This window comes from Oncorhynchus mykiss, chromosome 6 (genome assembly GCF_013265735.2).
Source record: "Oncorhynchus mykiss isolate Arlee chromosome 6, USDA_OmykA_1.1, whole genome shotgun sequence".
NCBI lineage: Eukaryota > Metazoa > Chordata > Actinopteri > Salmoniformes > Salmonidae > Oncorhynchus > Oncorhynchus mykiss.
The window spans coordinates 27264314-27280018 of NC_048570.1; the positions used below are offsets into that span (position 1 = coordinate 27264314).

General features: G+C 40.8%; 1 protein-coding gene across 1 annotated transcript; it reads right to left on the reverse strand.

Moving 5' to 3' along the window:
- Positions 1 to 6507: 6507 nt before the first annotated feature.
- On the reverse strand, positions 6508 to 14238 carry LOC110525638 (stanniocalcin-like). The gene is made up of 4 exons (XM_021605944.2): positions 13930 to 14238; positions 11054 to 11196; positions 10726 to 10937; positions 6508 to 9975 (listed from the first exon to the last, which is right to left on the reverse strand). Exons 1-4 carry the CDS (start codon positions 14042 to 14044, stop codon positions 9684 to 9686), a joined length of 762 nt encoding a protein of 253 aa, XP_021461619.1. The 5' UTR covers positions 14045 to 14238; the 3' UTR covers positions 6508 to 9683.
- Between the last annotated feature and the right edge of the window lie 1467 nt (positions 14239 to 15705).

Sequence of the window (15705 nt, forward strand, 5' to 3'; positions counted from 1 at the left end):
AGTGGTACACAGCGTACGAGATCTTCAATTTCTTGGCAATTTCTCGCATGGAATAGACTTCATTTCTCTGAAAAAGAATAGACTGATGAGTTTCAGAAGAAAGTACTTTGAAAGTACTTTGTTTCTGGTCAATTTGAGCCTGTAATCGAACCCACAAATGCTGATGCTCCAGATACTCAACTAGTCTAAAGAAGGTCAGTTTTATTGCTTTATTAATCAGGACAGCACTTTTCAGCTGTGCTAACATAATTGCAAAAGGGTTTTCTAATGCTCAATTAGCCTTTCAAAATGATAAACTTGGATTAGCTAACACAACGTGCCATTGGAACACAGGAGTGATGGTTGCTGATAATTGGCCTCTGTACTCCTATGTAGATATTTCCAGCTACAATAGTCATTCACAACATTAACAATGTCTACACTGTATTTCTGATCAATTTTATGTTATTTTAATGGACAAAAAATGTGCTTTTCTTTCAAGAACAAGGTAGTATATATCAATATCTCAATTGTGTATATATATATCAATATATATATTATATATATCAATTGTTTATGTCAAAACTGCTAAATCTCAGTAAATTTGGTTGGGAATCATTTCACACCAATATCCAAAACCTTGTGTAACGGTCTTCTTCCTCCTCTGACGAGGAGTAGTAGGAAGGATCGGAGGACCAATGCGCAGCGTGGTAAGTGTTCATGATACTTTTAATAGAACACAGAAAAATACAAAATAACAACGTGAAATAACAAAAACCGAAACAGTTCCGGGTGGAACACACAGACACAGAAAACAATCACCCACAAATCAAGGGTGAAAACAGGCTGCCTAAGTATCAATCAGGGACAACGATTGACTGCTGCCTCTGATTGAGAACCATACCAGGCCAAACACAGAAATGCCAACTCATAGAAAAACTAACATAGACAACCCACCCAACTCACGCCCTGAACTAAGGTCAGAACGTGACACCTTGTCTCTGATTTTCAAGCAGATTTAAGTCAGGTCTGAGACTGGACCCCTCAGGAACACTCAACACCTCTCTGGTGTGTCTTTGGCAATACTTAATTTAAATAAATTATTTATTTATTTGCAATAATCAAATCAAATTGTATTCGTCACATGCGCCGAATACAACAGGTGTACGTACGCCTTACAGTGAAATGCTTACTTACAAGCCCTTAACCAACAATGCAGTTTTAAGAAAATACCCCCCAAAAAGTAAGAGATAAGAAAAACATGTTTTTACGGGCAGCAGTAAATAACAATAGCGGGGCTATATACAGGGGGTACCGGTTCAGAGTCAATGTGTCAATGTGCGGTAGCACCGGTGTCGAGGTAATTATGTACATGCAGGTAGGGTTATTAAAGTGGCTATGCATAGATAATTACAGAGAGTAGCAGCAGCGTAGGGCGGTGCAAATAGCCTGGGTAGCCATTTGATTAGCTATTCAGGAGTCTTATGGCTTGGGGGTAGAAGCTGTTTAGAAGCCTCTTGGACCTAAACTTGGCGCTCCGGTACAGCTTGCCGTACGGTAGCAGAGAGAACAGTCTATGACTAGGGTGGCTGGAGTCTTTGACAATTTTTAGGGCATTCCTCTGACACCGCCTGGTATATAGGTCCTGGATGGCAGGAAGCTTGATCCCGGTGATGTACTGGGCTGTACGCATGACCCTCTGTAGTGCCTTGCGGACGGAGGCCGAGCATTTGGCATACCAGGCAGTGATGCAACCCATCAGGATGCTCTCGATGGTGCAGATGTAAAACCTTTTGAGGATCTGAGGACCCATGCCAATTATTTTCAGTGTCCTGAGGGGGAATAGGTTTTGTTGTGCCCTCTTCATGACTGTCTTGATGTGCTTGGACTATGTTAGTTTGTTGGTGATGTGGAATCCAAGGAACTTGAAGCTCTGAACCTGCTCCGCTACAACCCTGTCGATGAGAATGGGGAGTGCTTGGTCCTCCTTTTCCTGTAGTCCACAACCATCTCATTTGTCTTGATTACATTGAGGGAGAGGTTGTTGTCCTTGAAACCTAGGTCAGGTCTCTGACCTCCTCCCTACAGGCTGTCTCATCATTGTCGGTGATCAGGCCTTCCACTGTTGTGTCATCGGCAAACTTAATGATGGTGTTGTAGTTGTGCCTGGCCGTGCAGTCATGAGTGAACAGGGAATACAGGAGGGGACTGAGCACACACCCCTGAGGGGCCCCCGTGTTGAGGATCAGCGAGGCGGATGTGTTGTTACCTACCCTTACCACCTAGGGGCGGCCCATCAGGAAGTCTAGGATCCAGTTGCAGAGGGAGGTGTTTAGTCCCAGGGTCCATAGCTTAGTGATGTGCTTTGAGGGTACTGTGGTGTTGAACGCTGAGCTGTAGTCAATGAATAGCATTCTCACATAGGTTTTCCATTTGTCCAGGTGAGAAAGGGCAGTGTGGAGTGCAATAGAGATTGCATCATCTGTGGATCTGTTGGTGTGGTATGCAAATTGGAATGGGTCTAGGGTTTCTAGGATAATGGTGTTGATGTGGGCCATGACCACCCGTTCAAAGCATTTCATGGCTACAGATGTGAGTGCTACGAGTCGGTAGTCATTTAGGCAGGTTACCTTAGTGTTCTTAGCCACAGGGACAATGGTGATCTTCTTGAAACATGTTGGTATTACAGATTCAGTCAGGGAGAGGTTGAAAATGTCAGTGAAGACACTTGCGTGTTGGTCAGCGCATGCTCGGAGTTAACATCCTGGTAATCCATCTGGACCAGCGGCCTTGTGAATGTTGACCTGTTTAAAGATCTTACTCACATCAGCTGCGGAGAGTGTGACCACGCAGTCATCCGGACCAGCTGATGCTCTCATGCATGTTTCAGTGTTGCTTGCCTCGAAGCGAGCATAGAAGTTATTCAGCTCATCTGGCAGGCTTGTGTCACTGTGCATCTCTCGGTTGTGCTTCCCTTTGTAGTCTGTAATAGTTTGCATGCCCAATATTGCCTTGCAGTATTACTTAAGGGCCTTTTTGCAAAAATAATGGATGATTTGAAACATATTTTTTTTAACACAGCCTTCTTTCTTTTCACTTTGTTATACAGGCCAGTAATGTGGAGTGAATGCAATGTTGTTGATCCCTTTGCATTTTCAAGTATTGTGGTGGCAGCATCCTGTTGTATGTTTGTCACCGACAGGGGCTGGGGAGTTTGTCAGGATAAAAAGAATATGAAAGGAGCAAAGTCCAGGTAAAAAGCTAGAGGAAATCCTGCCTCAGTCTTCTGAATACATGACCCTTGAATAGAGTTTAATATTTTGGCGGGACAATTACACAAATAATTTTTAAAAACATCTGAATGTTTTTCCAAAAGGAATTGAGAGTTCCCGAGGGGTTCAGTCTCAGTCCTGACATTAAAATTGATTGAAAATCAGAGACAAGGTTTGAATATTGCTGTCCATTAATGATTCCGAACCAAATAAACTGAGCTTGAGCAATTATGTTCCCCTAAGAGTTGTGCAGAGTTGGTAGAATCTTATTCAAAATGAATTACAGCTGTAATTGCTGCCAAAGGTGCTTCCACCAAGTTATTAACTCGGGTGTGAAGACATATGCAATCAAGACATCTTCTTTTTTAGTTTTTTATTCATTTAGAACATTTTCTATATTTATTTTACTTTGAAAATATGGAGCAGGTTATGTATATCTGTAGGGAAAAAAATCAAATTATAATCCCTTTCTAAATTTAGAAAGGGGGTGTAGACTTTCACTAGGCAATGTATAGCTAGCCATTGATAAATGAATTGGGACCGAAGTTTGGTGTAAGGCATATATGATCACTCAATTATAGCACACTTTCCTACATCCACTTTCTGTGTATCAATCTTTAGTTCAATTCAATCGCATTCTCTTTCTCGTCCCTGGGTATTTCCCCAGTCAAATGAAGGGATTGTGGAGAGATTGCCTGTTGGATTTAATTCTCCACTGCTCTCCTCAGTCACACCACATTTCACTGCACATCTGATTTGTCACGCTGCCAATGAATGTCACAAGTTTTATGGGAAAGAGAAAGACATAATGAATATATAACGCATAGGGAGAAGAATGATCTTCTTACCGCATTTATAATAGAGCATTGTTCAATGGTCTAATCACATTGTGGACAGACAGTGTACAGGTATTTTGGACGTATAGTGGCCAGCCTAATGATGTTAATGAAGAATTATTACATGTAATATCGTACAAGAGATATTTTGAGAGAAAAGATTGGATGCGCTGCAAGAGGGTAGAGATAGATGATCTATGTCTTCTTTGTACAGCATAAACTCAGCAAAAAAAGAAATATCCTCTCACTGTCAACTGCGTTTATTTTCAGAAAACTTAACATGTGCAAATATTTGTATGAACATAACAAGATTCATCAACTGAGACATAAACTGAACAAGTTCCACAGACATGTGACTAACAGAAATGGAATAATGTGTCCCTGAAGAAAGGGGAGGGGGGTCAAAATCAAAAGTAACAGTCAGTATCTGGTGTGGCCACCAGTTGCATTAAGTACTGCAGTGCATCTCCTCCTCATGGACTGCACCAGATTTGCCAGTTCTTGCTGTGAGATGTTACCCCACTCTTCCAATAAGGCACCTGCAAGTTCCCGGACATTTCTGGGGGGAATGGCCTTAGCCCTCACCCACCGGTCCAACAGGTCCCAGACATGCTCAATAGGATTGAGATCCGGGCTCTTCACTGGCCATGGCAGAACACTGACATGGCAGAACACTGTCTTGTAGGAAAACACGCACAGAACGAGCACTATGGCTGGTACATTGTCATGCTGGAGGGTCATGTCAGGATGAGCCTGCAGGAAGGATACCATATGAGGGAGGTGTATGTCTTCCCTGTAACGCACAGCTTTGAGATTGCCTGCAATGACAACAAGCTCAGTCCGATGATGCTGTGACACACCGCCCAAATAAATCACGCTCCAGAGTACAGGCCTCGATGTAACACTCATTCCTTCGAACATAAACGCAAATCCGACCATCACCCCTGGTGAGACAAAACTGCGACTCGTCAGCGAAGAGCACTTTTTGTGCCCATAGGCGACGTTGTTGCCGGTGGTGTCTAGTGAGGACCTGCCTTACAACAGGCCTAAAAGCCCTCAGTCCAGCCTCTCTCAGCCTATTGCGGACAGTCTTAGCACTGTCGGAGGGATTGTGCGGTCCTGGTCTAATTCGGGCAGTTGTTGTTGCCATCCTGTACCTGTCCCACAGGTGTGATGTTCAGATGTACTGATCCTGTGCAGGTGTTGTTACAAGTGGTCTGCCACTGCGAGGACGATCAGCTGTCCGTCCTGTCTCCCTGTAGTGCTGTCTTAGGCGCCTCACAGTACGGACGTTGCAATTTATTGCCCTGGCCACATCTGCAGTCCTCATGCCTCCTTGCAGCATGCCTAAGGCACGTTCACGCTGATGAGCAGGGACCCTGGGCATCTTTCTTTTGGTGTTTTCAGAGTCAGTAGAAAGGCATCTTTAGTGTCCTAAGTTTTCATAACTGTGACCTTAATTACCTACCGTCTATCAGCTGTTCATTAATTGTTTATGGTTCATTGAACAAGCATGGGAAACTGTGTTTAAACCATTTACAATGAAGATCTGTGAAGTTATTTGGATTTTTATGAATTATCTTTGAAAGGCAGGGTCCTGAAAAAGATATGTTTCTTTTTTGCTGAGTTTGTGTAAAAGCATGGTGCAGAAGACTTGCACTTCTGAACATGATCCCTGGCTTTATGAAGCAAGTGCAGTATTCCCACTCATCTCACAAAGCACATGTGCTTCATGTCCACTATATATTTTTCTCCAGTGAAGAGAATGCCCACCAGAAAACCTCTCCTGTTTGTCTCCTAGAAAACACATACCGTTGTAATCATAGAGGACTAATGGAGAAGCACATTTTTCTTCCAGAGAGTGGTCCTGCCTTGCACTGGGATTATTTTAAGGATATTACACATCTATACTAATAATAAAAGAGGCTAGTGCCTTGCACTGTGTAAGATAATGGGATGATGACTTGCATGTGAGTGTCTCTTTAAAAGCAGAACATGTTGGAATCACTCTATGCAGAGCAGCTGCATCACCTATCCCTGGGACTGGAGTGCTGCTGATGAGAAAGCCCTACAGGACTCTTCCAAATTGGCATGAAATTATATTTGCCTCTGACTGAGATAGCGGCCATGCAGCCACTCGTATACCGCTCTCTCTTTTCCTGGGGCACTCCAATGATACAGGCACTTTGCAGTTTCAGCTCGTTTGTGCTCAAGTTTAAGAAAGTACATTTTCATAAGGATGTGCTCTGTTAGTCCTTGTTTTCTACTTCATGGGTACAATTCATTATAAATATTCATAATTGCTAATACTTGCACTTTGTTTTCAGATTTGAAGTTTAGATGTACGGTATGTGTTAACAGTACCAGTTTTACATGTTAGTCAAATGAAAGCAGTCAACACATGTGATACCATATGCCAGATATGATAATAGTTTATTTCTAATCAGCAAAGACACACAGTTGATGCATTTGTATCTTTCATATTTTTAGCACAGAGAAAAAAGCCATACATCCATGTATACATAATGGGTATATATGTAGATGGGTATGTATTAAAGTGCAAGTGATTCACAAGGATCAATCATGCTTAACATAGCTACTGTATTCGGAACTTCAGCAAGTAATCTCCTCAAATGGCTTACTGATAACTTTCATCTATGAATTTGAAAGTAAAGTAACTGTCACTACGATTAAGATTTCACTCTTACTGATCACCCAAGTAGTTTTAATTCTGGCAAATTGATTTCAAGTCTTGAGGGGAGAGAGTACCATGGAGTTCCAGAGTTCAGGGAGCCCAGTCCCCAGCCTGCCATAAACATATGGTGTATCAACAGAAAACGCTGCTGCCAATTTCACTGATTTCCCTAAGGATAGATTTAGCTAATAATCCAGTAGGCCTACCACCAAAATGCACCCTATTCTTGTCTTGCAACAAATAGCTTAATGAATAAAACAAAATGTCTCGAAAGAACAAAATATGACTTGTAAGTCTGTTAATTTAATTCTCATATTTGCCTATTACAGACTTTCATACACTATGCACCTTTAACTAAACACACATTATAAAATATGTCAATGAACCATCTAGGTTTGGGCACATCCTCACCAGAACAAACATTCAATATAAGATACATTCTCTAAAGTTACCCAGATTTTGCATTTATAAGCATAGTCTCAAGGGAGAGGAAATAAACAGAATACTATTGTCAAATATGTTCACTGCAAGCAACATTCAAATAAATGTACAAATTCCAGAAGAAGTACCAAACTGAATGAAAATGGTCAAATGCAAGTATACAGATTGATGCCAGGGTCTGTGAATGGGTTTTCACCATAGATATCCAAGTAAATGTAAAATGATAACCTATCATACAGGGGAGCAAGCTATTGTTTAGCAGCAAATGTTTTGGATTTTGTCCAGCTATTACAGACACAGAAATACATGTATTAACAGTATAGGAAGGAAGTAGTCCCAACCCATCGCAAGTGATGAATGTTTCAATGCCCCTTTATAGTGGTCATAAGAGATGCAAAGTGCATATGTAGCATTAGTAGTAAGATACACTACATTGCTCATACAGTCTTAACATTTGAGTGATTTTTTTCCTTACTTTTTCTTTTTAATATACACTATATTGCTACTAAAAGCAAGATATTATTATATCCCAAGAAAAAGACAAAACAAAAAACAATACAACATAAACCACAGCAACAAACACAGAAACAGAAAGGGGGAGTCTAGGGGCACATTGCATTGCCTGCATACTTCACTATGAGTATGGGAGCAAATGAGCTGCTGCCACATTCATTCAGCATCAGCTGGCACTGTTTGTGACAAAGGGCAAGGTTGTGTGTTATTGTGAATCCTCCATATGAGAGATTATTGCATAGGTTTGGGAGTTCTTAACATTTCAAATGATTTGGCATTGTAAACCCACCAGATCTCTCTAACATTATTTTCCCCTTGTGCACATCGCCTTCATCCAGGCATGTGTGAAAAGTCTCTTGAATTAACCTCCCTTTATTGAAGCACTTATGGAGTAATGTCACCAGGGTAACCTTTCTGAGAGAAACATTATTTTGCATGATATTAAGGATAGATCCAGCAAATGCTTTGCAGTTCAGTCTTCAAGTTTAGCTGTTAAATGTACAATGAATGGCTTGACCACAATTTCTCTCTACCTTCATAACATAATCAATCGTGCTTGGAAAATACACACACATTCCCAACAGAGTCCCCTTGCACCAGTACATAAGTGACCATGTTTGCAATATGGGTTGTTTAAGTGACAGTCCCATGTAACACTCATAAAGAAGATCACCTGACTTGAATGACCAACTTGTTCCCCTATGTCCAGCACAGAGTCATAACATGGGTCCTATTCAGTCAACAGAGAGGACAATGTAGAGAGTGGCAGATCCTATAGTATTTGATCATGAGCCCCCACTGAAATAGAAGCTATGACCAAACTGCACATTATAATTGTATATCTGTAACCTAACTAAAACTACAGCAACATCATAAAATAACAATTTAAATAATATAGTAGGAAAATAAATATCAATATTATACCAACAAGGCTTTTAAATAGTCATTATCAACACTGGAAGTCAGTGTGTATGATCCAAACCCTCCATGTCATATTCATCAGGGAGAATGTTGTTCATCTAATGGGGTGGCCTCTATCAATCTCAGGTGGTCACCTGCTCATAAGTTACACTGCTGGTACACACTTACTGTGAACTGAGTGTTTCAGGACAGAAGAGATGTAATGGCATCTAAACAATGCTATATTCTCTGGTATAGGAGTTAGCTACATGGCATTCCGGGTGGTTACAAGTTAAGGTGACTTCCTGTGCAAAGTTTATTAGGATAGCTCTCATCTGAGGGACATGCCTCTCTCACAGATCTGGCTGTTGCCATCAGAGACTAATAACTCAATAAATAAAAGAATCCTGTTTGTGTCAGTGACTATGTGACACTGATTTCTATAGCACATGCTTACCTATTTTAATGGTCTCATCATAATATAGAAATATCTCACATTTACTGTATGAAACATCTAGTAATTAACTAATAGTAATCACATTTCATTATCTATTGATGACATATCAATTTATATTATATTAATGGATAAACATTTGTATTCTGAACCCAATTTTTTTTGTAACATTTGTGCTCTATAGATATGAACCATACCTGCAAGTTTGTGCTTGAAATCCTAGACAGAAAACTTAAAGGGACATCATCCCACTAGGCTCTCAGATAATTCATATCAAGTGTGGGGAGTGAACAGGAATGGACAGGGCCAAGTTGTGGAGATACAATAGAATACAATACAACATGTTCAATGAACTTGGTGAGTGATAGAGTTGGGAACTAGTTTAGGGGAGGGGATCCTCTCAAACATTAGGTACAGTATCTCTCACACTCAAACTCTGATATAAAATATACTTGAAACACATTGGATATTCTCTTAGAGGTGCATGTTATTTTCCAGTCTGGAGAGGAATGATTCTTAAATACCCAAGGGAAGAGACCACTGTTGGCTTATGTTTTTGAGGGGTGTGTGTAGTTTCTGGATCTGAGTGGGAGTTAGGAGCTGTCACCAGTGGCACGCTTCTTGCTAAAATGGCTGGCAGAGTCTCTGTTGCGTAGACTAGGCTGGATCTTATACATGTGTGGGCCCATTGACAACCGTGAGCTCCTTCGGCCCTCCACTCCAGTTGGAACGGCAGCAGCAGCAACCGAGGGGCAGGGTTTGTTCTGCAGAAGCTGGAAGAGAATGGTCATCTCTGGGCCAAGTCTGGACACCATACTGGCCCTCAGCAGGTCCACAGTCTCCTCATCACAGTTCATCAGGCTCTGGAGGAGCTTACCGTAAAACCTGCAAAAGGATGCAGCATTCATGTATTTTTGTTGCTGTTATTTACATTTTTTATTTTAAAGCTGCAATATGTAACTTTTTGGGCAACCGACAAAATTCACATAGAAATGTGAGTTATACATCAGTCATTCTCATTGAAAGCAAGTCTAAGAAGCGGTAGATCAGTTCTATGTGCACTATTTCTATGCTTCCCATTTTTAAGTTTAGTTTTTGTCTTTTACTTTCAGTTTTGTATACCAGCTTCAAACAGCTCAATATGCAATATTTTGGGTTATGGAAAAAATATTTCAATGATTTAGATGGTACAATCTACAATATACTTGCTTGTTATGTCACTTAAAGTAAATTTAGGCCAACTATTAGAATTTTAGCAACCAGGAAATGGCGGAGCGATTTCTACAGTGCAGAATTTGAGTCATTTAGAAGACACTCTTACAGTTAGTGCATTCATCTTAACTAGCTGGGGCAACCACATTTATCTCAGTCACAGTAAGCCCATTTTTCCTCAATAAAGTAGCTAAAAGCAAAGTCAGTGCTAATAAGGGGGTAAAAAAGTCAAGTGCGAGTGTTAGCTCATGGAAGGCTTTTTCTCTTTTTTTTTCAATTTTATCAAAATGTCTTAGGAGCCCAGTGAAATGTATTTCCTTCAGTAGAGTTAGTGTACCATATTCATACATTTTGTTGTACTAAGATAAAGTAAAAAAAAAACAGAAATGGAAGCCCTTTGACCTAGGTTTGCTAGGAACTCACCTGTTGGGGAAGTGGCTTGGGAGCTGAGCCACCTCTCCAATAGCATCTGGATTGGTGCGGGCGATAGTGCAGATATCCAGCTTGCTGTAGCACTCCTCCTGAACTTCTGAGGTCATTCTTTGGAAGGTGGAGCAGCGGCGGATGGTGAGGAACACCTTGGAGGTGATGCCGTTGGCAATGCACTTGAGGCTCTCTTTCACAAAGGCTTTACCCTGCACAAAACCACATAATATCACAGTCATATCAAAAAACATGACTTAACTTCAGTTAACAGGTTTAATCTACAGCGACATACTGTCAGATTTGAAAAGAGAAAGAATTACCATACCTGAGTGTCAAATTTAGCTGCACTGTACAGAAAGGACTTGCAGATGTCGTGCATGCCATCTGTGTCACACGTGGAGTTCTCCAGACATGCGAAGGCTCCACAGCCTACTTGGAGGGCACTGTTCAGACAGCGTGCCACGTCAGCTGTAGACTCAGAGAGGGAAGGGACCATAAGCAGGGGGCAGGCTATCATATAGCTCTCAACAATAATGGAAAGATAACCAGTCTGTTTTGATTGGGAACCAAACAATTAAGGGATTTGATGATAATTTACATGCAAAGTTGATTCAATTCTGCGATCATAACTATTCAGACAAATTACAACTTGACTGCTCATTGGACACCTTCAACTTTTTAAGACTAGGACACAATTTACCATAATTACATTTTCTCTACCTGGAAAATCATTTCATGAATATTCTACACACACACACACACACACACACACACACACACACACACACACACACACACACACACACACACACACACACACACACACACACACACACACACACACACACACACACACACACACACACACACACACACACACACACACACACACACACACACACACACACACACACACACACACACACACACACACACACACACACACACACACACACACACACACACACACACACACACACACACACACACACACACACACACACACACACACACACACACACACACACACACACACACACACACACACACACACACACACACACACACACACACACACACACACACACACACACACACACACACACACACACACACACACACACACACACACACACAAGGATCAGGTTCCGCTGACTGTCCCTTTTGGCACCAGACCCCTTGTTTCCATTACCCTCACATGCGACAAGACAATAACATGCAGCATTTGGAAGGCGTGCCAAACCACCTCTGACACTCATCACCATGGACTGTGCACACTTAAAAGTACAGTCATGTACCCTGGCTTGGGTCACTGCCTCAATCCTCATAAATAGACCTAATGTTCATGTTTCACATAAATATTGCCTCAGACTTAATATTAAAGAGCAAGCTGACATACACAGCTGTGTAAACTACTCTGACAAGAGGTAAAGATATAAAGTAACCAGAAAACCCCTAAATGTCTTCCAATGAATGCCTCTATTGTCCATTTAGTAAGACTGGGACAAGTTCATGGTAGGAAGCATACAGCAATTGTAACAATGAGCTGATGTACTGTATGCCACAGACAGATGCACTCTCACTCATTTAACATTTTTGGTCCATGAACTAGCCAATCTGTGATGAATCGGAATGGCTGTCAAGCAGATATGATTGATCTCTAAGAAGCACAATGCTCTAATCACTAATCAAACTGTCCCACCACTGTATCGCTCAGGCCATGGGAGAATAAATAAATAAATAAATTACATTTCAACATATACACACTCCTTCAGCATCTCTTACTGGCAGGACCAAGGAGGCCCATGCAGCAGATACTTAGTCTGAGGTAACCAATGCATTGGTTTAACTGAAATAACAATGAAGACTTAAGGAGATCACAGAGATAACACCTCATTCATACCCATATTTCCTAACATGGGCCTGGCTTTCATTGGGCAAGCAACTTTTTCATATCTCATACACATTTTGGAAATAGAGTGCATGAACATTTAATCCATCCCTCTGGCAACCAATTTAAGCATAATGTTATGCATGGGGTTGAATAGATAGCCCAATCCGATGTAGACCTAGGCCATGAATTAGTTTTTTTCTTGCTATACAATAGCTTTCCTCTTTTTAGGGGCAGTACCCGGTGGAAAGATGTTATTTTCACTTTATTAATCGCACGGGAATACGATTGGCAGTTACAGTTGGCAAACCATTGAAAAGGGACATAAAGCCTACTGATTGAGTAAGTAGGGACGCACGTCACGAGAAACCTTGTGCCCTATGAGTCTTCGAATCTAGATATCATCCCTGGCCAATGGCCAGCATTCTTTCCCCAAAGAAACTCTAACGTCTCCACCCGCTTTGCGTTCAACTAGAAAGCTCTACCCCATTCACGTTTCTTCCGGTATTAGGCGCTTCATTCCTCCTGTCAAGACGCCGGTAGCCAGTAGCTACAGGTGGGTGCAGTGGCGTAGCCTATGCCACCACGCACAAATCGGTATTTTATGGGGCCTACAGCAATACTGTAGTTCTATCAATACTTTACACTGGTGACTGCTTGGAAGAATACCAATACATTTAAAATATGATGGCCATAGTTGTTTCGAAACACCTGTAGATCATTTGGTGGTTTAAAAAATGCTTAAACAGTGCGTAAAACAACATTATAGATAAATGCATTTAAGACATTTAAAAAATTACTTGTAGAATAGGCTACCGGAAATAAATAAATAACCATTGATGAATTTAACCACACACAGGGTACAAGTGGGCTCCCCTGTATCAACTCATTCCTACAGCCTCCTTTAAAATACATATTAATCTGATGTTCTATCCTCAGGTCAGTGACCTCGTGTTTAAGCAACCCACACGACCATCAATTCAAAGAGCATTCGTTCATAGACCATGTTTCAACATCTCATGATGGTAGGCTACAGCTTTTTCACAAACAGGTGTCAGTCACCACGAAGCTCACGCTCATCACTTGCCGGTAAAACACCGGTAGAGCACAGTGAGTAGCCTAGCCTATGTTGGAGCTATTCGGTTGTCTGTCGATCAAGGCGTTCACTTGGAAACAGAGCAGCATATCATGTAATAGCAAACATTCCCCCATGCTGTGCATACAATGTAATAGTAATAATCCATACAAATCCGTGCGAACACCGCATCCACTCAAAAACATGCTGTATTGTAAGAGAGACTATTACTTACAAGGGGTATTTGCAGAAAATCGTGCTCTTCTGGGTGAATACGACTCGTTCTGATCCAGTTCATATGCAGATGCAATCAGCACCATTAGAAGAAAAAGTCCGGTCATCAAAGGCATTGTTCAATAATCACTGATGATCTAACAAAATACAAGGAATAGTGTTTCTTGCTTATCTTATTAATAGTTCATACAGCTCTGAATATGTACAGCGCCGTGTTTTCAACAATGTAAATATATCACTAAGTAGGTACCATCTACCCAATGCGGCTATTCCTCTACCCTGGACCGTACACTGATTTCCTTTGACGTGCATGACCGATAGAGCGCTGGTCTGCACGTGTTTATATGGGACTGCCGCACATTACGAGTCTCCTGGTTAGCCCAATCAAAACACAGCATCAACGACCATGCTCTCTCTCCGGTCGCCTAATTGATTGACAATTTTACAGTACATTGAAATTCAATGTGGTCTTGGGTATTTCGCGCCAATGATAGCCTACATAAATTATTATTTGAGTTGATAAAACACTGAAGCTGTAGTACATTTTGCCATCTCAAGTCAAAGTCAATTCGCTTATAGTTTTTTTAGTAAACAGTCAGAAATTGGTGTACCTGTTCACTTCAAACAACCGTTAAGTGACATTTTCACTTGATTTGTTCGTTATGTTTCTATGCGCCATACGCAAACTTCAGTGAGTGTGAAATATATGTCTTATTACCTGATGTTACCTGAACCCATTCAAACCAATACCACACAGGCTATTTCTGCAGTTTCCATTTGGTAAAATAGACAGGGCAGATTAGTGGCAACATTGACACTGGGTAAATTCTCGACAACCCATCAATCCAGTTTATGTCAGCACAAATGTATAAAATTCCATCTTGAAACAATGCTAAAAAAATATATTATGGTCTACCGGAAGGAATATAATGGCATATTGTGTGTACAGTAGGCTTATTGCTTAGGCTAATAGATGTGATTTAGTAACCTGCGTCTTTAGTCAAATGTATTGCGCGCTTTGTCTTACTTAAATTTCTTAAAATAATATAAACTGAAATTATTCAAATAATTTGACTTTTATCGCATGATTGGCATTTTGCTAAACCATGTTCAATAAATGAGACTATTGTTCGTTTAATGGACAACATTTATTTAACATTGAGATAACATACTTTATGTCAATAATGAGGTAGTTTATGTATGGATAACCATCAATGTTGATGTATTTCCTGGTTTGCTGCATGCCGGTGAGACGTGGTAGCCAGGCACGGATCCAAACGAGTTGTAGTTACACATGCCAGAGGGAGGCCAATAATGTGTCATCCATGTCTGAGCATGGCAACGTCCTTGATCTGTTCAAACCAAATCAAATTGTATTCGTCACATGCTTCGTAAACAACAGGTGTAGACTAACAGTGAAATGCATAAGGGGCCTTCCAAACAATGCAGAGAGAGAGAACTTAGAGAAAAAATAGAAAAGTAATAACAGGTAATAATAAAAGTAATAATAAATACACAATGAGTAACAATAACTTAGCTATAACCACAGGATACCAGTACCAAGTCGATGGGCAGGCGTAGGAGGTAATTGAGGTAGACATATACGTATAAATAGGACTAAAGTGACTAGGCAACAGGATAAATAATAAACATAAGCAGCAGCATATGTGATGAGTATAAAACGTTTGTGTAAAAAGGGTAAATGCAGATAGTCCAGGTAAGTATTTGGTTAACTATTTAAGTAACTATTTAATAGTTTTAAGGCTTGGGGGTAGGG

What these genes read in the sequence shown, in the direction of transcription:
- LOC110525638 (XM_021605944.2), bottom strand. Translation starts at nt 14,044, where the DNA reads ATGCCTTTGATGACCGGACTTTTTCTTCTAATGGTGCTGATTGCATCT. An exon ending in ATTTTCTGCAAATACCCCTT is followed by an intron (nt 11,197 to 13,929) that starts GTAAGTAATAGT and finishes CTGAGTCTACAG; the next exon opens with CTGACGTGGCACGCTGTCTG. An exon ending in CAGCTAAATTTGACACTCAG is followed by an intron (nt 10,938 to 11,053) that starts GTATGGTAATTC and finishes GGTTTTGTGCAG; the next exon opens with GGTAAAGCCTTTGTGAAAGA.